Raw genomic sequence first — 26705 nt, forward strand, 5'->3', positions numbered from 1 at the left:
CTATTTTACTTAATTTATTTCAATTATTACACTGTTCTTATCTCAACGCACGAGTCTTCTCACTTTTAACCTTCCAAATCTTTCCCCACATCACCAGGACAGGGGAGTGAGCGAGCGGCTGTGTGGTGCTTAGTTGCTGCCCAGGGTTAAACCACCACACTCTGTGAGCTGCTCCCTTAGAGCTTGCAGTCACCTGCACATGTCTGGGGCCAACTCCTGAAGCCCAAATGTCACCAGGTGTTTGTGCCTGAACAGCTCCCTCCTGGCCTCCATCTCCATTATTGCCGTGTGAGCACAGACAAGGAGCTCCCATGCAGGTGCCCATGTTGTGCCCACCTGAAGTGAGGCAGGAGGAATCCCCCCTCCTGTGGGTTTCTGGCAGACATTCTTGCCCCTGGACTAAACACCCGGAACAGGACCTGAATTCCTTCCCTCAGCAGGGGTACAGGAGACCCCTTCCTGTTACAGTCTCTGTTGTCCTGCCTAAAGATGGGTTGAGAAAAGGTGATTCTTGGACCTAACTCTTTCTCTGGTAAGAGAAACGCACTGGTGGAACTGTCTCTCCAGCTGCGGGAGGGACCATGAGTGATGGCTTCAGGCAGTTTCACAGCAGGTTCCCCTGCAGCCCCAGGGACAACACAAGGCAGCCCAGAGGGGCAGAGCAAGGGCTGCCTTGGGCTGGTGCTGTGCTGCTGAGCTGGGCCGGGCTCCTGGGACGCAGGCAGCTCCTGGCAAGCGGGCAGCGCTGCAGAGAGACAGCTCTGCCCAGGAGCAGCTCCTGTGCCAAGCGCAGCAGGGCTGAGGGCAGTGCCTGCAGGCAGGGAGGGGAGAGGAGGGAGGCAGACAGGGGTTAAAGGCAGTGTGGGGTGGGAGGGTGCTGAGACCTCACTGTGGGAGAGATCTTCACAGCCCTTGACATGGTAAGACTCTGGTTGCAGGGCAATGCAGGTGCAGTTCCTGGAGGCATCTTCTAAAGCTGGCACATGCCACAGATTACAGGATCTGTAAGTACAACTCTCAGTTCTTCTCTATTGTAGAGGAGTAGGGCATACAGCAGAGCAGGGCTGCCCTGCTGCACTGTCCGAGGGATAAGGCATGACAGCTGCCTTCTCCAAGGGATGGCTGCAGGGGTGTGAAGGCGGGTGTGCAGCCAGGGGTGCCCAGGGCTGTCCTTGCGAGCAGGGTCCCTGCACCGCAGGGTGCTGTGTGCCGGGGCAGGGACTCTGCTGCCTGCCAGGGTCAGCTCTCAGCCTGCCCAGGGAACTCCCCACGGTTGTGCCAGGAGAAGCTGTGGGTGGAAGGAGGGACCCCAGCAAGGCAGGGTCCTTCTGCTGGTGAGAGGGTGCTGCGTGGGTCAGGGCTGCTCAGAGCTTCAGCCTCATCTCCAGAATGTTTCCAATAGGAGGTTTCAAGGGGAACATCAAGGCAGGGACTGCTATAATGAGAAGGAACTCTCCTCTGTTTTCAATTCCCTTCTCTTGGGGAACAGCAGGCAAGAAATGATAAAGGAGTTCTTAATTTTGACAAGACACTGAGATGGCTGAACTGGAATTTTGAGTGATCAATAGGTCTTCCAGGAGTCTCCTAATGTATTTTCAGCCACTCCTCTGCATAGGGATACTAGCAGGATCACCTTGGCTGGACCCACCTGCCTTAGACTGACCTGTCCTTCTTTCTACCTGCAAACAGGACCATGCGCCCAGCCAGCACCCTGCACACAGGGAGGTTTCTGGAGGGCTGAGGTGAGTGCACAGATATTGCGATGGGGTCTGTGAGTGCTCACAGGGAACGACATGGCAGAGGGAAACACCTCCCAGGATGAAAATCTCCAGGAAGCAGGGATAGGATCAGGGAATGAGAGGAAACAATAACCAGAAATGTGGGAGGGAGAATTCAGAAAACTTCATCTCATCCGCTCCAATGCAGAGCCCTTCCCCTGAGCAAGCCCCCTTGCCTGGTGGTTTTTCAGGGTAACATGGGAGTGGGATCACCCTACATCTCAGAAAGTTTCAAGATCAGGGCTCCTGGAACTAGACAGAGGGACAGACAAGCTTCCCTCACTCTTGCAGGAAATCTCAGACAATCCTGCCTCTCAGAACTCACTCTGTTCTCCCTGAGTGCAGCAGAAATGCTGACAGTTTCTGATACCCAAGAACTCTCCCTGGGGTGAGAGGGGAGGTGGAGCTGTAAAAAACCTAAACCTCTCAAAGTGCCTTCTGCCATCCTGGTTCCTTAGCACTGGGAGTGCAGATGCTGACAAGTCCTTCTGCATTACGAGCAATCCCATCTGATAAAGTCAAACACCTGGACTGGCTCCTGCCCCCACCGTTCCTACGAAGCCACTGCTGCAGAGCAGGGCTGACTCCTTGGCAGTCAGCTGGCAGAGGCCCTGCTCCTCAGAACACACTCATCCAGCACCAAACAGAGCTCCAGCCATGGAGAGGAAGAAAGGTCTCCTAGAAAAGTAAAAGTGTGTGTGTGTCTAGCAGCAGAGTGCCTAGGACAAATGGCTTTGAGTTTGCTCAGAGAAGCAGCCCCTAATTTGGCTTTTTTTTTCTTTTTGACAGTGCTCCGTTCTTACAGGAACCAAATGTCTAACCACAGCTCCATCACTGAGTTCCTCCTCCTGGCATTCACAGACACACGGGAGCTGCAGCTCCTGCACTTCTGGCTCTTCCTGGGCATCTACCTGGCTGCCCTCCTGGCCAACGACCTCATCATCACCGCCATAGCCTGCGACCACCGCCTCCACACCCCCATGTACTTCTTCCTCCTCAACCTCTCCCTCCTCGACCTGGGATCCATCTCCACCACTGTCCCCAAAGCCACGGCCAATTCCCTGTGGGACACCAGGGCCATCTCCTACTTGGGATGTGCTGCCCAACTCTTTCTGGTTGTCTTTTTCATTTCAGCAGAGCATTGTCTTCTCACTGTCATGGCCTATGACCGCTATGTTGCCATCTGCAAACGCCTGCACTATGGGACCCTGCTGGGCAGCAGAGCTTGTGTCCACATGGCAGCAGCTGCCTGGGGCAGTGTCTTTCTCTATGCTTTGCTGCACACGGCCAATACTTTTTCATCACCCCTCTGCCATGGCAATGCCTTGGACCAGTTCTTCTGTGAAATCCCACACATCCTCAAGCTCTCCTGCTCAAATGCCTACCTCAGGGAAGTTGGCCTTATTGTGATTAGTGTTTTTCTTTTTTTGGGTTGTTTTGTTTTCATTGTGGTGTCCTATGTGCAGATCTTCAGGGCTGTGCTGAGGATCCCCTCTGAGCAGGGACGCCACAAAGCCTTCTCCACATGCCTCCCTCACCTGGCCGTGGTCTCCCTGTTTTTGATCACTGCCATCTTTGCCTACCTGAAGCCCCCCTCCATCTCCTCCCCACCCCTGGACCTGGTGCTGGCAGTTCTGTACTCGGTGGTGCCTCCAGCAGTGAACCCCCTCATCTACAGCATGAGGAACCAGGAGCTCAAAGATGCTGTAGGGAAACTGATAACTGGATGTTTTTAAGAAGCTATAAACTTCTCCTGCAGGGCATTTTAATGTAAATCATTACAGGCACAGCCTGTCACCTGTATTTTTTGTTGTTGGTGGTGGTTTTTTCCTTGTCATAATGTTGTCATCCCCTTTGTACATCACTGTCTGCTTTTATTTTCTGAGTGTTTGTGTAAATGAGGAGCCCTGCTCTGTCTGTGTGTTTAAATGCAGTAGAGCACACTTCAGTCACTCTTTTTGTCTTCTGTTCCTTCCTCCAAGGCCTTTAAACACAATAAAGTACACTTCAGTGAATTTTCTTGTCCTGCGATCCTTCCTCCAAGGCCTTTTTGGACCTGCAGGGACAGTTCCTTTGTGCACGGGTGGAGGAGAAAGGAGTACCGGCATGGCAGCACTGCCAGGGAGCAACAGCCCTTGCTCTTCCAGGACTCTTCTCTTTCCCCTTCTACACTCTCGTTCTGATCCCTTGCGTTGCTGTAAGGCCTGAGTGCTCTGGCAGCTTGGTCACAGGCGTGCTGCGTGGTAGTGCTGTGACCGCAGGCAGGGACAGGCCATGGGCACTTCTGTGACAGAGCTGGCCTCCATACCAGCATTTCCATAAAGAAAGGTGATGTCCTCAGGGCAGGGCCTGAAGCCTTAGCTCTGCTTTCAGAGTTGCTCTCAAGGAGACACTCAAGCGAGTGCTGTGTTGAGGGAAACACCAGTGAAGAGCTCAAGTGTGTGAGTGTGCAGGACACAGCAGTGCCCCTTGCACAGCCAGGGATCACCTTGAAGGACCAGCAGAGCAGGGTCTGCTCTGTGTCCTTGTTTGCTGGACACCACGGGCAAGGTGCCCCAGGGCAATGGTCACAGAGCAGCCCCTTGCAACCACCCTTCCCAGCACTGGCCTCTCACTCCACCTCGGACACGTTGTTTGTCCAGAGGAGACTTAAGCATGCCCATGGTGTGCGTGTGGGGAGATGAACCCGAGTGAGCACCAATGCCATCAGCTATTGCCAGAGGTGCCATGAAGGCCAGTGGGACAGGCAGTGCCTCCAGGTCACTGCACCTGGAGAGTAACATCCCCGGGGAAACCACCTGAATGCAGCACTGGGATGTGCTCCCTTGACCCGAGGTGCCTGTGTCCATTCCCCCTGCCGTGGGGCATCTCAGATGGGTGCAGAGCAGGGCGACCCACCGCAGGGCTGAGGTGCCTCCCAGCCTCTGGCAGTGGCAGCAGGAGGCCAGAGGGTCATGATGCTTGCTGCAGTGCAGGGCCTGCGCGTGTGCAAGGGCAGGACTCGTGCCTCTACACAGCCCTGTGTGTGTGAGGAGTGCAGGAGGCCAGCTCCGATGGGGACACCTCAGGGGGCCCTGAAAGGGAAAGACATGGCAGAGGGAAACACCTCCCAGGTCTCTTTATAGCCACATTGGTGATACCTGGAGTGAAGCACTGGATGATGTAGTGGGTGGGAAATTGGCTGGTGCCTCAAGCCCAAATGTCACCAGTGGTAGAGTCCTCCTGGTGGCCACTTCCTAGTGGCATCCCTCCGTGCAAGCGCTTGCGCCAACACTCTTGAGTGTCTTTATTAACTCCCTGCATCATGTGATGCAGCCTTTTCAGCTCCTTTGTGGATGATGCCAAACTGGGCAGAGTCCTTGAGACATCTCATCTGCTTAAGCCTGCCTAGAGCAGCACAGCTGGACAAGGTGATGTTCATGGGTCTTTTCCAGCCTGAGTTATTCTATGATTCAATGAATCTTTTCCTTGGAGAGATTTCTGAAGATAGTCGAGAAAGTCAGAAGTAGAGATATAAAATGCACCAACAGAAATACAGCAGTTCCTCTGAGGAACGTTTCTCCACACAAACCATGGTAGGCAATGTATTAGATCAATTTGGTGAAACAAGCTTACTGTTGTCTGCTCACGTAGTCGGCCACAAGGAGGGTGATGGCTGGGTACAGTACCATGTGGTCACTTGTGTCTCAGAAGCTCCTAATCCAGCCAATGGCTGTGAAGGGGGCTGTGAGGTCACTTCTGCCTCTGGAGGTGACAGGCCAACAGCTGGACTGTGTCTGGGAAAGGGACTTCATTCTGAAACAGCTGATAGGTCAGCCCTTGACTCATGGCTGGGATCTGTGCTTTGAAGCGCACATCTGCCAGCATCTCTGACAGGCCAGCAGAAGGCACCTGGTTGGCACATTGACTGGGAGATGCCTTCTGCCCAAGGACCGAGGCTCACTGCAGGAAGGGGGCTTCTCTTTTGGTTGTCATGTCTCTTCTGCCTGAGAACATGATGGGACAGCAGCAGGCACGCAGCTTGGTCATGTCTATCCGAGAAGCTGAAAGGGCAGCAGGCTTGGAAGATGGTGGTGAGGTTCCTTCTGTGTGGTGAGGTGAAAGGCCACAAGAAGGCTGATGGGTTGGGATGCCTGCTTGAAGGGTTGTTTCCCAGATGATGGAGCTTTTTTTGCACATAGGAAACAGCAGGAGAGGGAAACACTGCCACACAGTGACCCTGGGAAGGTGGAGATTAGGAGGAAGAAATGTCACTCAGAGGGTAGTGCTGAGGGACATGAAGTCCTCCAGAAGGAGTATGAAATCAGTCCATCTCTCCGTGTTTCAAGGAACAGAGTGTGAGGGTGGACAGACGTCAGTGAATGCATGGAAATGCCAGGGTGAGAGCAAGGTGGGGAAGCGAGGTGGGTGCCTACAGCCTGCAGGGAAAAAGAAGCAGCTGTGGCACAGCGCAGGACAACCTGTGTCAGAGATGGCAAAGAGCGCTGGCAAGGTTGGAAGTCACCAAGAGGACCCAAGCCCTTGTGCCCCTGGGTACAGCAATCATCTCTGCCACCAAGGCCCATGAGCAGACATGTTGTGCTAAGGCACTGGGGGGGCCTCATGCCCTCCTTGCACACCCCCAGGAAGCCTGGAAGCTGTCACACCGTTGGCCTTCACTCAGCATCACACCCCGCACAGCCCAGTGCCCCAGGAAGGGCCCTGAGCAAGGTGTGAAGGACAGGATCTGCCTTCCATGGGGCTGGGGGTCAGGCCTTGGCCTTTCTGCTTCATCAAACAAAGCCAGGGCTTTCTCAGCAGCTGAGCTGCCTGCACATTACCTTTGCCTCCCTGCAATCACAGCCTCCAGTTCTCTGCTCTAACGAGTCCCTTGGGAATCTTTGTCAGTAATGGTCCTCAGTGGGACTCATTAATGCTTCAAGGTACTTTGGGTTTTGCTTTTGACATTGAGTCTTGGAGAGGTTTGTGCAATCTCCCCTCAGTACCTGAGCATCAAGCACTCAGCACCAAATACTCCATAGCACTCATTAACATCAAGCAAGCCCTAACAAGCTGTGTCTCTTCCTGTAATTGTCTTCTACTCTTGTACAGTTCATTAAAGAGGTTTCCTAGTGCACTTCTGGAAAAAAAATTCAAAGAACTTCTAATAAAAATGAATTTCTTTTTAAAGGGTGTAGTTTGTTAAGTTTCAGTTTAGAGAAGAGAGGATAGCAGCCTTCTCGGAGTGCTATTGATGCAGGGTCTCCCCTAAGGAGGTCAGGAGTGGTAGCAGAAGCTGTCCCTTGAGCTCTGACACAGCATGGACACCCTTGCTCCTCACCTCCCCAAGCCCATCATGGCTCTCATCGCCCACCTGGCACTTGCATCCCTTGTCCTTACATCAGACTTCTCCTCTGCACTCTGCAGCTGGATGGTACAGCTCCTTTGTGCCAGCTCCCACCTGCTTGCCTTCGAGACCTGGCTGCACAAAGGCAAAGGGGGATTGCTCTCATTTTTGAGCAAGCAGAATAAGATAAGACTCAGCATTACAATCAAACACCCTCCTCAACTGTCTGCCAAGTACAAGCTGCCACCAATGAGGTTCACCTTCCACAAGGCATAATCATGCCAGAAACATTTGAGACAGAAGGGAAATGGTAAAACAAAGATAACTAAAGATTTGGCTAAAGTCAGAATTAGCCAGACAACTGAAAGATAGGCAAGCTTTTAACTCCCTGAAGCTCAAATCAGCTACAGGATAGTTGAGACATGTCTGAATGATCAAAGAGTAAGAGGAAGGGAAATCTTGACAGCAACAGCACATGTTTCTGTACAGATAGGCTGCTGGCAAGGGGACTTCAGACATGGTCAATTTAGTTTGGACAGGTGGAAATACGTGAAAGATGAGGGAGATGAAATGCACAGCCCAGTAGAGAGAGGACTGACAATGCAAATGCAGAGGAAGGTCAATAGTTCTCCTCTTGCTCTTCAGGGGCACCCTGAAAGCTGCTCATTTTGATCTCAGGGGAAAACACTGATGTTTTATTAAAAGTATTCAATTGTTTTAGCTGATGATGTCATATAACATATAACCCTGTGTACCCGTGCTGCAGCCACATGCCACCCACATGACTGAAAGGGTCTCTCCTCTTTGCTCGCCAGCTCGTCCAGCTTCAAGTTCACTCGCGAATTGCACACACACAGCGCTCCAGCAGTACCTGGCCCTGGACACTCGGTGTTTCCAGCTGCTGGGTCCCCATGCCCTGTGCTCCCTTCTGCCACTGGTAGCAGCCAGGCCTCTGCACCCACCCTGCACCGGGTACACAGAGTGGGGCCACGCACAAAAGGATTTGGAATCGCCCTCCAAAAGAAGGTCGGACGGGCTGTGGGGATTAGGTGCAGGGCTCAGTCAAACCAGCAAACCAAGCAGCAGCTGGATCCTTGATCCCCCCCTTCTCTCCGTTTTCCATGCTTGTACATCCCCTCAGCTTCCTTGGCTCCTGCCTTTCTGCGCCCGTGCCCCCTCCCAAACAAGGCACCTACCCCTGCTTATTTTTCCCCCTTCCTCCCACGTTTGCCACACCTGGGAACAGATGTGGTGTTTCAGGTGCTGTTAGCTAGGTCTTCTTGGACTTCCATGCCATTACTGATGGGGTTTCCTGGGTACTGCTGTCCCTGCCAGATTCCTCTCCCCAAAATGACCCCAACTCCTCCTTCAATTTGCTGTCACGTATGGCCACCTCTCACATCCATCCCCCTTAACCACCTGCAAAATCTGGGGCTGCATCAGCAGAGTATCCACAGGAGACAAGCTGTCTGCTCTAAGGCCGCCTTCTGTCTGCTCTGAGCAGATACTGGGCACCACCTTCAGGTCCATTCCAAAATCCAAAGCAGCCTTGAGCCAGTTGGTTTGGGGCCCAGCTCTGGTGCCCATGAAGCCATGCTACGCCTCAAGGGCCCTGAGAGCAGCTCTTCCACTTTCAGGCAGAGCCTGCCCTGCCATCCTAGGGACCAGGCTGCACTCGGCTGGGTGCCTCAGCTCTATCCCCACAAGCCAGGGTGGCAGCAGGAAGCTCCCGCACCTTGCACGCCCTTTGAGGCTGCCATTCTTCAAGCCACTGCTCTCTGCCCTCCAGGGACCCAGCCCTGCTCAGCAAATGCAACGCACGTGCCTGGCTCCTGCTTTTCTCCCGGGACTGCCCTGCACTCCAGCATGTGAGCAGCTGTAGCTGACACCCGGCTGCCCCACCAAGTCTCACTGATACCAATGATATCCTAGCTCTGGGAACGGACCCAGGCTTCCAGTTCAGCTTGGTTGTTTCTCACACTGCCTGCCCTGGGGTACAAGCATTTCAGATATGCTCCTGAGCCCTCCCTGCTCCCAGGAGCAGGGTAAATGTTTCCATCCTCAGGCGATGTATGCAACTTGGATACAACCCAAAGATAATAATGCAGAAGAATTGGGAAAAAAAAAAAACAGAAGAAGAAAAGACAAACCCCAAAACCCAGAACTGACAGTGAATGTATTAACTCCCACTTCCAACAGAAGACTAAACAGAAACGAACACAGAGCAAGTGGGAAAGGGGACAGAAAATAGCAGGAAAAGGCTAATCTCACTGCTGCAGTGCTGCATGTAAATTCCAGTGGTTTCCTAAAACCCAATGGCTTGGCTAAACTCAAAGTTCACAGATCACAGCTGTGCTTGACCGCACTAAAACAATGGGCATGACTCTGCATTTCTTCAGCCTTTAAGGACAAACACCAACAAGAGATCCCTGCACTTACTGAAATAGTCATACTAAACCAAAAAGGATCCACTTGCTTGCTTTGGCTGCAGGAACAGCAGGACAGTAGCACAAATTTGCAAGTGTAGAATGACAGCGAACATAAGGATAAGACAATGAAGAAATACACAAAGCATAAGATTTTGTGCGTCTTCTTTTCAAAAAAGTCTCACTCATTTTAGTTTTGCTGCTTTACTGTGCAACAAGAATTGGCAAGCTTTCCAGTGATTTATTCCTGCCACACACAGATCCAGGTTCTGCTTTGAAATTCATACAGGGATATGCGTATGAAAAAAAAAAGAAACCAAACCAAAACCAAGACCAAACCCCCTCTCTGTGGACCAAGGCCTGAGGTAGCTTTAAGAATGCAGCTCATTGTGCCTCCAAGACCAGAAGCACCTGAGGCTGCAGAGCTTTTACAGGGGGAGGGAGAGAGGACTTGTGAAGAGAGATGCAAGGCTTCCACCCTGCTGACAGCCACCCACAGCCCAAATCAGGGACAGTCAGAGCAAACAAGAAGGGAATGGGTTTGCTTTCTCTTTCATTTACTTGAATTCCTTCTAACCAACTCTAAGTCTTCCCTCCCACTCCAGGATTTTTCCTTTGGTTTAATTTTTTTTTTTTGGAGACTTCTCTGTTCCCTTATGGTAAGATGCTACTTAGAAATGTAATACAGACATGCCAGGGAATAGACGAGGCTAAAAGAATCTTAACTTTATTTATGAACATGAGATTTGTGTTTATACACATGCTAGTAAACAAAGAGAAAAATAGCCATGCAATTGTCCATGTTCCAGAATGGCTTCTGCAACGCCCCCGTTCCCCCCCACCCCCTGCCTCCAAAAGGTACTCCCCTTCTACCTTCCCAAAGTGGAAACTACTCTTTACAGGAAAATATCAAAATATTCTCAGCCTTTTAAGATGAAAACGTTTCAACACTCTTGGCCTTTGGCTACTCCTTCTTTGCTTTTTTTACAGGAGGTTCCAATTGAGCAGATTTTTCAAGACTGGTGTCCATCTTCTGGGAAGCTTTAGATGCTTTTGTTATATTGTTGTTCTTTGGAGGAAAAGCCACTTCTACTTTCTGCTTTGCCTTTTCAATTTTTGCTTTTGGCTTATCCTTCTCTCTTTTCTCCTTTTCAGACCCCGGTTTGAAAGCGCTATAATCTGCTGGTCTAGGCTCATCTCTTACAGGGGTGGCATCGTCTCTGCTTGGGAGCATGAACAGAGCGCCCCTTGTAACAGAACAGCCCTTGTAAAACTTTTCATACCATTCTCGATAGTTCCTTTCCCATGCGCTGTATCTTTCCTGCTCAAAAGGATCTCTGACGTCAGCAGATCTGCCATAGTGAACCTTCATGTCATAGGGTGGAACTTGTGTGTGTCTGTTAAAAGGCTGCCTTTCTTCCTCCCCTTGAGGTATAGTCTGTTTCATGGGACACTGGCCTCTAAATACTGGTGATCTTGGCCGTGATTTGGATCTTCTGTATGGGGGTGACCTTGACCTTGACTGGTGATAACCATGTGCCCTTGACCTAGACCGAGAGTTACGGCTCTTCCCTTTGCCTCTTCTTCGATTCGGCGGCGACCGCGAGTAGGAGTGAGAATGGGAACGACCAAATCTTCGAGAGTAGGAATGGGAAGAACCAGCTCTTGACTTGGAATAGGTATATGACCTTCTAGAGTAAGATGAAGCATTACGGGGAGACTTGGACCTTAAAAAAGCACAACACAAAAAAAAAATACTGAAGGTAATTCAAAACAGTCACTCTCACCAATTTTTTTTGTCCCAATTTTGTGTTTGTTTTTTTTTTTTTTTTCCCATATGCTTATGGCAAAGCTGCTTTCAGCTGCTGACATGATGCTACTGCAAAGTCAAGAGCTTGATAAGAGTTTCTGCTTACAAGGCAGAACAGCTGCTGCTTTGCTGGTGTGAAAACATCCAGGAAGGGTAACTCTATTTCCACTCACTCCTATCTCATGAACCACCACAGCTGTTGATTGATTTCAGGTGGTGTATACTGGCACGGGAAGCGGCACATTTTTCACTCCTCCACGACTACATGCAGTGCAATCTTTTTTTTGCAGTAAGATGCAAAAAGAGCAAATCTCAACAGCTCCCATGCAGTACCAAACATCAAGAAAACATGATTTAGCCTCAAGAGAGCTCAATTTTAAAATGCCAGCTGAGTCTACTTAACTTCACTCCTTATTTGGCAAGTTGTACAGGATGCAAAATACTTGTACTGCAATCCTACCTACAGGACTATTTCATCAGCACTTCTAGCCAGATGTCCTAGCAACATTTGGCACCTACCTCTAGCTCTAACCAAGGACAGTGACTGCATTTCAAGACAAGTCAAATCTAAAAGCTTCTGAACTCAGCCGCTAGCAATGTCACTCAATGCCATTACAAATATGTACCAAAAGGAAGGACTCACTTGGCACTGCAATAATAGATAAAACAGACTCCTCCCTCTCCAACTGAGAGAAAGCATCCTGGCTATTTGAGATGGCTGAATTGAAAGAAATTCAACGTTGTCATAAAATAACAGCGTTGACTTTTCCAACAATTTGCTCCATCAGTATCATCTAAGTTATTTAAAAAAGAATGTTGGAGGCTGTTTACTATTGGGAAATCAATTTCTTCAGCCGTATTCAGGCAGTGATCAAAAGGGTGGCTTTCTATTTGATCCTTTAATTATATTTAAGTTTTATAGGTAATTATGGTTTCCTCAAAAAAGCATTCATTTTTCAGAGTCCTCTTTTCCATCCTCTACTGGAGATTTGTTTTCAATAACCTTACTGCAAGCCCAGATCCCCTTTGTTAAAGCCCCAACTCAAATTAAACCATTTCAAAATTAATTACCATGTGTATTCTCCCTCCACTGCTATCTATGCATATTCACTTCATTAGAAATCAGCTGTTGTATAAGTTATGTGTTACGGCCTCGTTTAGCAGGTTACAAGTAGGCATCTATTGAATTTCTGTAGAATACTCACAGTTCCCAGCCTGCTCTGCCACCTGCTGAGCGAATTGGTCTGGCTCTCACTGGATGACCTACTGGAGTGGGGAGGCAAAAAAGAAAAAAAAAATCCCATTCAGCTGGTCTGAAGATAATTCTTTTCAGGAAATCCTGAAGTTCTAGTTACTTACCAGCTGTGGGTATTGGTTGTCCTTGGGGGCCCACAACACTTGCTAATGCTGGCTGTCTTTGAACAGGAATCTGGTAGCCCTTGTGAATAAATGCAAACAGTTGGAAAATAAGCTCTATGAAAAGTAAGAATCAGCACATAGGCTGAAATAAAACTTACCTTCTCTTCCAACAGACTGCTGATTGACAGAGGGGAAGGTTTAGACAGTTGAGCGGCACTCACCAGAGCAGCAGGAGGGGTGACGGGCAGGAGTGGTGGTGGTGGTGGTGGTGGTGGTGGTGGCTGCTGCTGCTGTTGCTGCTGAATTTGTGTATGGAGCCTTTTTGTGTAGCCAGTTCCATTTTTGAAGTTGTTCACAGCCTAGAGGCAGAAAAACATTGACAAAAAGGTAATATGGAACTTCAGGAGATACACCAACAAAAGCCTCCGCAGAGTAAAATTGCTTTTGTGTTCTTATAAATGCTATCAACCGTAAAATAAATCGCCATACAGATATATGAACACATCCCATTAGACACTGATATTAATGACTGGTGACTCAGAGTATCTGTATTTAAAGTCCTTCAGTGTTAACACCAAATCTGAAAGCGAGGCAATCATCTTAAACAAAAGTGTGACCTGAATGTGCCAGGCTGTAAGCTTCTGTAACAACAGATCATGGATTTCAAAAGTAAATTTGGCCTTGTTCCATTTAGCCTTGCTTAAAGGAGATGTAAATTAGTATTTGCTTCCCTTTCACCTTTTCACAAACAGACTTGTCTTACAAACAGTTTACGTAAAAGGCATCATGGCACCTGGCGTAGGAACTTGTTGGCAACTAAAGAATCAGGCGAAACGTCTGTCTGGTGGCACGTTGGGCAGGTATGCTCCTCAGATTCCAGCAACGCTGTTCTAATGCCTGTGAATAATTAGAACCATCAAAACAGGTTTTAGCCAAAGTGAGGACATTTGTTGGCTTCTAATCAATTCTCAAAACACGTCTATGATTAATGGGTGAATGTGGTCTGGAATTGAGAGCATGAAGCTATAAAAGTTCAATAGTGTCACAAATGTCTCGTATGCAGCACACAACCGTACAGGTTTGATATTTCACTACTGTCACACCTGAAGATGTAGAGTAGGCTGTGTCCTGATGTTCCTACGAGTCTTTTTTCCACTGTCTAGTACAGCGAGAAGTCACCAACCTCCAGGTTAATGAATAAAACACGTCTCAAAAAACCATTAGTAGGTTTGAGTTCTGAAGGTTTTAACCAGCTCTCCCGTGGAGAAGAACGTGGATTAAATGCCTGACTCTCCCTTTGTTGCAGAGCACAGTCAGGCACCAGAGCTGGCTGTATAATTTTGTATGAGGGAAAGGGCTGTGGACAAACTAAATGCATTCCATTTCTAATACTGTAATCACCTGCACAGTGATGCACTCTTCTCATACTCGTCCTTTCCCATGTAAAGAGGACTTAACTAGATAGGTAAAAAGGGAAAAAAGCTTTCTGCCTTTTTTTTCCCCATTATACGAGAAGCATTCTTTCCTGTTCAACATCTACTTAAGTGTTAAATAGAGCATGTAAGAAAGTAATTTTGTTATCTCCTACTTCTGCTTTCAGAAGATCTGATGCAATGTTTTGAATGAACAGACAGGGCAGTAACACTTACATTCGTCACAGTAACTGTTCCCACAGCAGGGAATAACAGCTGCATCTGTCATTAGATCTTTACAGATGAGACACAACAACTCCTCTGGAATAGGATCAGCTGAGGAGGAGGAGGACGGCTCCGCTGGTAGGAAGGGAGGCTTTTCCTTCTTGCCTCTAGCATAAGCTTCCCTGGAGGCAGGGTGGGGAAGGAAAAAGGAAAGACTTAAAGATGGCTAAAGGAAAACTTTTCCAAACTTTGGATTTTATCAAAGGAAGAGAATAGATGGAATCCTTCTCATACACCATTAGCCTTCTAACATGTAGGCATTTCGTTTGAACTACTTTTCTGTAGCCACAGCACTAAAAGAGGGAGGGGGCAAGAATTTTCCTTCTGCAGAACTCTCCCATTCATTGGATCAACTCCGAAACCAGCTCAGACTGGAAAAATAATTCCTTGACACCTAGAAATCAGGTGAAATGAATCCCACCTCTCCTTTGCCAGAGGGTAAGTGTAAATTGCAGGCTCAGGGTAAAGTTAGTCTCTGAGTAATTACGTTTGATTAATGGAGGAAGTCTGTGTTACAGCTTCTACAAAAGGAGATCCATGACAGAAAAACACAAGTGCTACCAAGTGCATTTGAAAACAGCCACTCTTGTCAGCACACAGTAGTCTTTTCTTAGTTTATAGCCACAGGAAAACTTCAGTCTGTTTCACACATGGGATTGGATAAAAGTCAGGGGGGCAGGAAAGCTCAGTCCAACAGCTCTTTGTTACATTTTGCAGGAAGCCTTTGAAGCATAACCCAGAAGCAAAATGAGCGTTCACAGAGACCGACTCCGCTGTAAACACTACTGAAACGTTTTGCAGAAATACACATTCTTAGCATACCACAAGTTTCACCAACTTGCAGGGGCAGGAACAGAAGGACCGCCCTATTTTAATGGTAGAAAGTATCACAGATTTTAAGGTTAAGCTACAATGACAATGCTTCCTCTCCCGTTATTCCAGATGCTGGCCAACTTGGTTGCATTGCCACTCGGACGTTTACACATCGTTTCTCTCCTTCCCTTTGTGGTCAGTCCAATTAATTCCCTACTTACGCATTAATAGCTGGTATTGCATATTTTCCACTTTTCGTCAGCATAGCACCCTTGGTGTTGGGATCTTTCACCTCCACCATGAAACTCATGGGAATTCCTGTGCTCTTTTTAATTCTGGGAACAGACTCAAATTGTTTGTCCTGTTAAGGAAAGAAACGCAGACATATCTCAGCTCAAGACCCACACTTCAAATGACATTTCAAGGACTATTTGAAGCAGCAAAAGCCTTTAGTGCTCTCCTTGTACCCAGCGTAAGGGTTGCTCAACTAAAATACTTCTTTTCCTAAAAGAACAAAGCCAGGACGTTCAAAAGGCTTGAGCAGCGTTTTGAACTCATCCAACATTCTTTGGCTTAACTTCAGGTTCCTGAAGGGGGAAATATCCCTGCGCTCGCCATCCACTCGGAGAAGAGACACAAACCCGCTCCTCCTCCCCAGCGCAATTCAGCGCGAGAGCTCAGTTCGCTGCTCTGAATCACTCGCTGGGGAAACTTGTGTTCACCATCTCTAGATGAAGGCTGAATTCAGACCTCATGCATATGCATTCAGTGACGAACGTTCAATGGCATGAATACTCAACCAGAGGCTTGTGTACCTAAAACACGCACATAGTCACAAGATGGGGTCAACAGAAACATCTTGGGTTTAGACGGAATCCTGAAAGCTGTCTACAACCAGTCATTAAAAAGAGCTAAAACCAGAAACATTTCCAGTGATATTGAAATATACAAAAATGTGCGTGAAAGTCCACAGAGAAAGGTCTATGGACATATTTAATGTCTATGGCCTGGAAAAAAGACATTTTTGCATTTGTAATTGCAGGTTTCCCTGGGAGTTTGAAGGGCTTTGCAACACTGCCAGGTAACCTCTGTGTTTCACCCCAAGAGAAACAACTCTTAATAGGAGCGTTTCTGTATTTGTTCCGTGACTGCCAAGGTAAAAACAATGACAAACTACCGAACACCAGCAGTCCCCCACAATCTTACCCCATGTGTTGGGCAGTTCTTCCTATAGTGGCCAGGTTTTCCACAACGGAAGCAAGTGTAAGATGGTGGAGGTGGACCCAAGGCTTTCTTCAGGTAACTGAAAGATTTTGGGGAAAAAAAGAAAAAGGTATGCAAAGGTGTCTCTCTTGTTCCAACAAGCATCCTTTCAGCTTTTCCATCATCTTCAAAGAACAGATCTGACATCAGCAACACTCACTTGGATGGATCATATTCCTGGCAAGACTGTATCATCATCGCTGTTATTTTATCTTCCTCGGAAGCATCGGCTTCAGCCAGATTGGCAGTCTGTTTAACAGGTCAGGATTTGACACACGCATGAGAAACACAGTGAAGCCCCCACGGCCAAAGACCACAGCACTCACCCAGTCCCGTCAAGAGCAGCACAACGCCAGCTGAGGCTGCACCAAAACAGCTACTCATATAAAACAGAGTTGTGCTGAAGATGTTCTGGGGAGTCCTTACGCCCTTACGTGGGGGTTGGGTGCCCGTTAACCTGCTTGACAAGAGCATTCCTGGGCACCCAAAACCTTGGGCTCTGTCTGCACCTTACATAAAGGCTTGTGGAACCAGTCCCACTTTCTTCCACGTGGACTCAAGCTCTGCGTAGAAACAATTACACTGTCCAGTATTTTTGAACTGATATTAAGCTCCAGACTATGTGAAGGAGAAGATCTCCGCTGTACATTTAACTGAGAAAGATGTATGCCACTATCATGATTTACCTTTTGCAGCATTAAAAGGACACTCAACTTAGCAGTCAGGGAAGTTGGTTTCTGCTTGCTGAAACTGAGCTTCGGACACAGAAGCATGAAAAGGAATCAAGATTTTTAGAATCCCTCAGCAAGACAAAGGATTCTTTTCAGTAGAAATGTCACCATCATGTGCTGTAGGCAGTCCAAACTGCATGTTCCCCCCTACTAACTTCTTCATAAACCTTACGCACAACGAGATCATCAAATTCTTGAAGCCAGCTGCTTTTGTTTAACCAGTATTTGGTCAGATTTTTTTATTGCACACTAGTCCAGACATAAGCAGGGACGAAGGGAGGGACTGTAAATGACTTGGACCTTCAAGCACCTATCTTTCAGATCAACAGCGCATGTTTTTGCTTTTAGATGCATTCATTCACAAAAGCAACCATCTAGTTTCAGTATTTTATTAAATGGTTGTTTCATATAGACAGTTTTTTTCTCAACTGTAACATCATTCACATCAACATCTGTCAAGTCATTCATATAGACAGTTTTTGCTCAACTGTAACATCATCCACATCAACATCTATGAAGTCACTGCCATTAACATTTACAGACAACTTTACAGATACTTGACTAGTTTGTTTGAACCCAAACGGTTTACAGAACACTTCCAAAACACAAAAAACACATCCTAGGAATAGACCAAAACTCAAACAGGGCATTTAATACATAGGAATAACAAACCGGAAAACTTTTTACAACACATTGCCTCCATGCTAAGGCAGTCTGCACTCAGGAGGTCAGAGCAAGTAACAGTTCTGAGCTGCTTTATGTTATGTTCCTGTATTTTTCTTTAAATGTTCTCAAAAGCTGAAATGTCTACACCACTTGGACAGTTTTTCACATTTCACAGGAAAACTTCACATGAGTTTACAGAATCAAGGACACATTTAGGCACAGCACTAATGGAGTCCAATTTCTTCTGGTGGATACCTTCCAAACTAATATTTTTTTTTTTTGGGCCAAATGTACACAGTGTAATTTCTGCAGTGAGTGAGGGAAGAAGTTACGAGTGGGAAGAGATTTCTCTTTCTTGGAAATGAACTCCAGCCTTTATTTTCAGAAGAAAGAAGCAGCTCCTCTGCACTAGGCCCTGCCTTCTCTCATCTTTGTCACTCGAAAGACCACTCATTCCATTGGCTAGCACTACGCCTTTGCACAAAGTGCAATCACCAGGCAAAGCTACACATTGTTGAGCACAGAACGCAAGCAGTTCCACAGCAAAACACGGCATTGCAACAGTTTCAGAAGGTCCCATCTGCTAATATGCCACACATACACATTGGCATATTCCTATAAACAGTCAGGTACATTTACACAATTGACAGCCTGCGCTCAAACAAATTAGATTGTGCTGTCCACTGTAGATGTACTACGATGTATGAAACTCTGCAGCATTCACAGAACGGAACTATAACTATCGTGACTAGAAATTCAGAAATAGCCACGCAATCGTCCATGTTCCAGAAACGCTTCTCGTTTGGGTGTTGCAACCCGCCCTGAAATGTCCATAACTTACAGACCATATAATTCTTCTCTGAAAGTTGTGTTAGTTTCCAACACAAAATGAATGAAACGTATGAAAAACGGTAAACAGCTTCTGCAGTGCTGCTTCTTTGCGTCTTGAAGGTGAGTAATACAGCAACATTACGTTGAGGCTGATAAGGTACTCCCCTTCTATCTTTCCAGACTGGCAACTACTCTTTACAGGACAGTATCAAAATACGCATATATTTTACAGTTAAAATAAATACTTTTAAATTAGTAAAATCTAAATTAAAGTTCTGTTCACATTACAAGAGTTATCCAGCTATAGATCACAGTATAAGATTTTAAAATACAAGCAAACACTTTTGGTTTTAAGCATTTGACAAGAATAGATCTAGATATACCTTAACAAGCTGGGCCAGAGAAATAGATCCAGAAGAGTCATCGATCTGTGCACAAAACATTAAACACATATTCAAGTTCTACAATCAAAACACAGCAATAGTTCATCTCTACTGCAGTCTGAAAGGCTGCACCATATCCTCTGAGTGTCACTGAAAGAGGCATTTCCAACCCAGTGTAATCTGTATTTGTTCAAAAAAGCGTCCAAACCTGTGACAGCTCCAGAGTGCCTCTGTGGTTAATGAGAAGAAACCAAACTCACCAAACCCGCCTGAGATCAACTTACTGCTCCAGACTATCTCAGAGAGGGACCCTTGTCAAATGCTCACAACTGCTTAAGAGTCACAGGGGTAAGGAAGCTGCCAATTTTCAGCTAAAAAGGGATTTATGAGAATAAATTGCAACCACACTCCTCCCTCCCAGCTCCCTACGGAAGGGCTTGCAGGAATGAAGTCCTCAGGCCACTGGTTCGTAATGGACTGCTGTGTTTGTTGAGAACTAAGACTGGAGGGCACTTTTTCCACAAGGAAAAAGGGGAACTCCTCGCTTGTTCCTTTTCCAGTATACTCAATTCTATTACGCCACAAGCAGCAGTGAAGCTCACACCAGTAAAACCTTAGCAGAAAGACACTCGAATCACTGCTTATTATGCCTGAAGTTGTTCAAAAGCGTAGAATAACATTTCACAATGTAAACTGAACAGCTCTCCTCAAGGGGTCGCTAACTGGATCAGAAGAGAGATTAAAAGCCTTCCGTGGAAAACGCTCTTGTCCTTTAGTGCCTAACGCAGTGGAAGAATTCAAGGCAGCAGTTTTAGCAGACTCTGGGAAAATGCAGAAAATGATTCCTCACTCCAGTTCATCGTTCCTTCTCTATATGTTTAGCATCATATGGTGGTACACTAAAGACAGGCTTAACCTCTGGGAAATTGAAGCAGCATCCAACCCTGAAGTCACCCAGCTCCAAAAGCAAACTGCAGGCAGAGGTTAAGACAAATGACAGGGATTTCACCCACAAATGCACCAGGCTCTAGCCTTGTGCCAAAATTTAAAAAAATACTTAATTTTGTTTGAGAAGGAACCATCACTACAGGAAACTTATTTTCAGTGTACTTTGTAAAGTATTCAGTGACTTACTGTTTGGAAAATTAATACAAAGCTACATTGTTTACAATTAAGCGCAGTGTGTAGAATAAAGTGTCAGATTGTGGTTTTACATACTGGTTTTGATGGTCCACTCACTGGCTCCGTTCGACTTCTGGAAGAGAAATGGAGGTGATCAGAACTTAAAATAGAGCCCGTACCTCCTGAAGATGAGGAAGTACAAGGAAAGGCTTGAGATCACCACACAGGGGTTTCTTTGTACATTCTCCTTCAAGAACAAACTGCAAGGCAGTAACACATTTTCAAGGCCTCTCCACCATTACAGCATGCATTCATCATTCCCAAACATTAACCACCCTACCAGCAGTTTCTGCAATGTTTCCAGCTGGAGGAATCAAAAGCTAATCTGCACGGCTAATTTTCAACGTTACAACAGCAGTGCCATTCTTTCCTTGTCCCCACACACAGGGATTTAGTTGAGCTTTGATGCCAGCAGCATCTGTCCTCTCACTTTAGGGCAGCATTACAATACCAGGAGAGGGTGCCACCCAACCAGAAACGGAGGATGCATTCACAAGGCAGCACTGAGCATCCATCCTTCAATTAACCCCCAAAACAAGGCCACGTTTATAAGCACAACGCCGTGGCGTCCAGAATTACTCAGTAGTGCCTGAAAGCACTGCAACAACTGCTGCAGTAATGTGCCCACAAATTCAGGGTTTTTTTGCTTGCAAGTGCTTCACGGGCACCAGGATGCTGCTGTACTGTTTGTTCGAGACACACTGTAACTCATCAGTATACTTTATTTATGGGGAACCCACATCAGAAGGACATGGCAAAACCACAAGCTAATAACACCTACTAACTGTGGTGGAGAGGCCTATCTTTAAGAAGGCTGGAAAACGTGACCATTCAAACAGTGCTAATGCAGCTGATACACAACTGGACTGTGTGAATACAGAAATGACAGCAATGATGCTGTAGGCAGGATGGCATTTGAGTGGCTGTCATTTTAATCAATACGCCCAGTTCTCTGTCCTCCATAAATCTTGGGAATACAGAACTAAAACCTGGAGCACAGATATCAGCTTAGGGTGAAAACAGATGTAGAAAGAGAACTAGCAACAGTTGGCAACGTGCTAAACTGCTTCCTGCGTTTCAGGTTTGGAAAGGATTAACTATTCCTTCATTGTACTCGCTCAAAAGGCAATACACTTTGGGATATTGTTCTTTTTCTCTTGCCTGAAACGGATGCTGTCTTTAGGAAACTGATACAAATCCTTTATGAATGGAACTTCTTGTTTGCATGGTTTGCCAGCTGGACACCCTCGCTCTTTCCTCTACAGCTAGGATGCAAAACCCCCAGACCTGGGGCATAAGAATACCTGCCATATCCCACCCTCCCTCCCCCAAAGGCAAGAAAGAGTCAAACCCCAACAATCAGACTCTTCTGAGATGGGAACAAATTCTGAGTTCACACTACTACTTCACTATAAAAGCAATAGAAGCAAGAAGATTTAATAATGACCACTCAGGTAGAGGAAACAGCACCTACAACTTGGGTCTCAGAAAAATCAAGCCCAAGAACAAGCCCAAGAGAATCATCTTAAAAGTTACCATTGCTCCAGTTCAAACCCCATGTCCCAGTCGACTTTGGGACAGATACATTACAATCTACCTCATGACAACCAAAATTAACAGCACCTTTAACAACAAAGATGCAATCGGAATGCCTCTGTAAACTAATATCCACAAAACCAGCTAACACACTGAAAGCCCTAACAAAGGGTACAATGCTGTATGGATACTTACACAACATAGGTTTTGCTGGTGCCTTTGACTCCTCCAGCAGGGATTCTTCGAACGATCACTGATGAGTTCTTTGGAATCAGCGCATTAGCATCTGTGTATTCTGAAAACAACACAAATACAGAACAAAACAGTATTCAGTTTGTAAGAATGTCTATTACTATGTAATGACATAGCACTTCAGGCAATCCCTTCACAGGGATGAAAGCAAAGCTTTCTATGTAACACTGCGCTTTTATCGTCTCAACACACTAATGGGACATTCCTAGAAGTCTTCACGTTTAGTAATCACACACAAGCAGCAAAATCTTTTCCATTCATTTAAAACAGTTTGAATGCCAGCAGCACACTGGTCTCCAAGGTCACTCAGGACTGACAGAACACAGAAGACAGCCTGCCATCTGCACTGAGACCAGGTCAGGTCCCAGCTGGGGCTTGCTGTTTGGTTGTTGGTTTGTTGTCTCTTGCCTGAGAAGCAGAATAGCACATGCTCCAAGGGGTTGGAGTCAGAATGTTACAGGGCAGGAAAGAGCACTCAGGAATCCTGAGCTCTGCAGTTCACAGTTCTTCCACAACATTGTGAGAACATCTATTCTAAAAGACAGGTGAAGAAGTTCAGATCAAATTAAGAGGAGGCGGCAAGCTGAAATGCATCATTCCTGAGTGCAGGCTTTTTGAAGGGAATTCTGCCTTTATAGAACGCGCCTCTAGAGTAAGCATGGAAGAGGACACCCCTGCCCCCCTGACATTTAAAATAGCTCCCAACCATCCAGTCTGCCTTCCCAGCATCTTAAAAGAGTCCATCATATCATTTTATTCCAGTCTGTCGTGGTTTAGCCCCAGCCAGCAACTAAGCACCACACAGACGCTCGCTCACTCCCCCTACCCCAATGGGATGGGGGAGAGAATCGGAGGAGTAAGAGTGAGAAACACTCCTGGGTTGAGATAAGAACAGTTTAATAATTGAAATAAAGTAAAATAATAATAATAACAACAATATAATAATAATAATAATAATAATATACAAAGCAAGTGATGCACAATGCAATTGCTCACCACCCAACGACCGATACCCAGACAGTTCCCGAGCAGCGATCGCTGCTCCCCAGCCAACCCCCCCCAGTTTCTATACTGAGCATGACGTCATGTGGTATGGTATGGAATAGCTCTTTGGTCAGTTTGGATCAACTATTCTGGCTGTGCCCCCACCCAGTTTCTTGTGTGCCTGGCAGAGCATGGGAAGCTGAAAAGTCCTTGACTAGCATAAGCAGTACTCAGCAACAACTAAAAACATCAGCGTGTTATCAACATTCTTCCCCTATTAAATCCAAAACACAGCACTATGCCTGCTACTAGGACGAAAATTAACTCTATCCCAGCCAAAACCAGGACACAGTCATATTTAAAATCCTGTTTACTTCTAGTGAGTTTAAGCATCTACATCTGATGAATAAAAACTGAAATTCATGGTTATGCATTTCAAGCAAAAATTTGGTATACGTATACATTACACTGAAATGTATTCTCTAGCTTTGCTCTGAAAACCACGGGGGGATTTTTGCATTTTCACATGGAAAACACCCTTAGGAAAGCTTCAGGAAGCACCTGTGTCACTAATAGACCAAGTTTAAAATTTTAGACTCCTTTTACAAAGGTCAAAGGGCAACACAACCGACCTAGAGGAGGATCTGCTCACTGGTGAACAAGAGGGATGCTCTTTAAAGCATGACAGATACTCCTTCTTTAACCTCACCTTTAGGGAACACCACGCTTAACAGAACCTAGGGAAGCAGACACTTTTTCTTCACCGGATTCTGATTACGTATGGAAACAAAGCAACACACTTTGTAAAACTGGTATGATATACACTAGAGTAACACTTTACGGTGGAACATCTTTATAAGCATCACTTTTTCTTCTAAAACTTTGCTTTCTGTTCCTCACCTGCTATAAGAAAAGCCACATGTTCGGCCTATCTCAAAACGTTTCTTCTCCTGGGGATAAGAATTGGGCTCCATCACATTTAGGACCATCCATCAGTCTGGTTTTAAGGCTCTGTTTGACACAGACCCAACCATTCCAGTAGTGACGCCAGCCAGTTGGCCACTCAGCCTGCTGGCATGTGTGAAGCTGACAGTACCTTAGCAACCCAAGACAACATTCACAGACCCTTCTGCAGCAAAGCCCTTCAAGCAAAGCAATCATTTTTCAAAAGCTCTTGACAATTTCATTCAACAGTAGTAGAAAAATACAAGACTTCTGAAATGGATCTCTACCTACGCGTGCCATGCAATCCAATGGCATTCCTAGGACCCCTAACAGTGTGCTCTTAAGTCTCTTCACAGACATTCTCCTGAACATAGTTTAAATATCTTGTCGTGGTTTAACCCCAGTCGGCAACTAAGCACCACACAGCCACTTGCTCACCCTCCCCCCACACCCCGTGGGGATGGGGGAGAGAATCGGGGGGGAAAAGGTTAAAACCCATGGGTTGAGATAACGGCAGTTTAATAGGACAGCAGAGGAAGAGAAACAGTAATACTGCTTCTACTAATGATAAAAGAACATACAAAGCACAAAGTGATGCACAACGCAGTTGCTCACCGCCCAACGACCGATGCCCAGCCCGTCCCTGAGCAGCAATCGCTGCCCCCCAGCCAACTCCCCCCACTTTCTATACTGAGCATGACGCCCTATGGTATGGAACAGCCCTCCGGCCAGTTTGGGTCAGCTCTCCCGGCTCTGCCCCCTCACAGCTTCTTCTGCACCTGGCAGAGCATGGGAAGCGGGAAAGTCCTTGACTGCCACAAACACTCCTGAGCAACAACTACAACATCAGTGTGCTATCAACATTATTCTCATGCTAAATCCAAACCACAGCACCACACCAGCTACTAGGGAGAAAACCAGCTCTGTCCCAGACAAAACCAGGACACGTCTGCAGATAAGCAGGCAGCTTTAGGTGCCCAAGACCCCGCGCCCGCCGCCCCCACGCACCTTCGCTGGTCTGGGCGTTGCTGATCTGCAGGTCGCAGTTGGCCGCCTTCAGCTTCTCGCGGCCCATGATCTGGCGCTTGAGGTCGCACAGGGGGATGTGGAGGCCGCTGAAGGTGACCGTATCATAGCTCAGCTTGGAGGAGAACTTGTAGTGGACACACGACTTGCTCCTCCTCGCAGCCCGGCCGGGCGGCCACACGATGGGGAGAGGCCCCCGCGGCCCCGGCTCCTCCTCCGCTCCCTCTCTCGCACGCAGCGCTCCCAGGCCCGACCGCTCCCTATGGCCACTCGGGCGCCCGGCCTCAGCGTTCCGCCCAGGGCTTTCCTGGACGACAAGTGCACGGGCTGCCGCCAGCGCCTCACCTCACCCAGCGCATTATGACAAAAGGCGCGCGTCATGGGGGCACGGCGGCCCCGCCCTCTTCCTCCTAACCCCGAGCTCTCCCTAAAGGCAATCGCCATTCCTCCACACATTCCTCCAAACCTTCCCATCTACCACATCCACTGAGCGGGCAAGGGAGATTCTCCAGAAGCCCTTACATGAAACCCATTCGAATAAGCCAGCACGCTGGCCATTTCTTCCTGGAGGGAGTTCATCCGGCCCTGCACACTGCCAGACAACGTGGATGTTCGCAGAGAGATTCACTTGCTGTTCTGCAGGAAGCCACAATCAAACTAAAGGTAATGGTAAGGGTTTGGCTGCCACTACGGGCCCAGAGGATCCTGATGCTCTGAGCCATCTCCTCTGGGTCCCAGCCTTACTGGTTTACCTGAACAGCCCAATCCGGCACATGCTAACCCTTGCACAGGAAATCATTTGCATCATTCAGACTCATTTGAAGATCAGACTGCCCTATTTGCACAAGCACCAGGGCAATATTGGATAGGTGAAGAAAGGGCTTTCCAGGATTTACCCTCCACCTGAGCTGAAAAGTGGATTCTAAGTGCAATAATACCTCCCACACAGGGTAGAACCAGTATCTCTTCTGCCTCTGGAGCTCCTAGCTACTGATAGCTATGGGAAGAAGTGTTACAGCCCTCTGATGGCATGTGGCACTACGTTCCCCCTGTCTGTAACAGCTTTTATCCCACGCTCAGGGGTTGCAAAACTAGAGCGAGCTACTGCAAATGTGTCAAGAGAACTAGAAAAAGCCATTAATGAAACCGCAGGGAGTATTACAGCCCTACAGGAAGAAATCAACTTATCACCACAAATGGTAACACAGAATCGATCAGCCCGAGACCACCTTTTAGCAGCACAGGACAGAGTGTCCAGCTCATTTTCCTGCTCTCTCCAACCCTTTAAAACCCCCACTGTCAACCTGTCGTCGTTCTCATGTTGACACAAGAAAAGGGCATATGGAAAGCCGCTTCTAAACGGGGAATCCCTTCATCTATCACCGGCTCCCAGGCCACCCAACCAACCACGTTGTGATGACCCCATCACAGAGAATTAACAGGAGGACAAACAGGAGGAGGAGAACAAGAAGGAAGACAAACAGGATGAACTGATGGACAGCAGGAGGAGGAGGAAGGGGATGAAGGGGATGAGGAACACAGAAAGAGAATGAGAACAAGGAGGAACAAGACACAGAACAGGAGGAGGAGGACAAACATGAGGAGGAGTGAGAGGAGGAGAAAGAAGAGGTGGAGGAGGAACACGAGGAACAGTCAGAAGAGGAACAGGTGGCACCAGGAGCAGGAGGAAAAATAGG

The 26705-nt window shown here is 47.3% G+C and overlaps 2 protein-coding genes across 3 annotated transcripts; one reads left to right on the forward strand and one right to left on the reverse strand.

Annotated features, from left to right (window-relative positions):
* Positions 1 to 2590: 2590 nt before the first annotated feature.
* LOC142595870 (olfactory receptor 14C36-like) lies at positions 2591 to 5382 on the forward strand. 2 transcript variants are annotated; one of them, XM_075724720.1, is made up of 2 exons: positions 2591 to 3501; positions 5355 to 5382. In XM_075724720.1, the coding sequence occupies exons 1-2, from the start codon at positions 2591 to 2593 to the stop codon at positions 5380 to 5382; spliced, it is 939 nt and encodes a 312-aa protein (XP_075580835.1). The 2 variants fall into 2 exon arrangements, with proteins under 2 accessions (XP_075580835.1, XP_075580836.1); XM_075724721.1 differs by lacking the exon at positions 5355 to 5382 and having other exon boundaries at positions 2591 to 3514.
* Positions 5383 to 10494: 5112 nt separating this feature from the next.
* On the reverse strand, positions 10495 to 25587 carry LOC142595835 (E3 ubiquitin-protein ligase RBBP6-like). The gene is made up of 16 exons (XM_075724680.1): positions 25531 to 25587; positions 24991 to 25315; positions 21997 to 22096; positions 20302 to 20344; positions 19084 to 19128; positions 16633 to 16721; positions 16416 to 16512; positions 15431 to 15570; positions 14349 to 14518; positions 13493 to 13596; positions 12993 to 13058; positions 12858 to 12950; positions 12700 to 12778; positions 12546 to 12603; positions 10735 to 11257; positions 10495 to 10599 (listed from the first exon to the last, which is right to left on the reverse strand). Exons 1-16 carry the CDS (start codon positions 25585 to 25587, stop codon positions 10495 to 10497), a joined length of 2094 nt encoding a protein of 697 aa, XP_075580795.1.
* Positions 25588 to 26705: the final 1118 nt, after the last annotated feature.

Source organism: Pelecanus crispus, chromosome 23 (assembly GCF_030463565.1).
Source record: "Pelecanus crispus isolate bPelCri1 chromosome 23, bPelCri1.pri, whole genome shotgun sequence".
Taxonomy (NCBI): domain Eukaryota; kingdom Metazoa; phylum Chordata; class Aves; order Pelecaniformes; family Pelecanidae; genus Pelecanus; species Pelecanus crispus.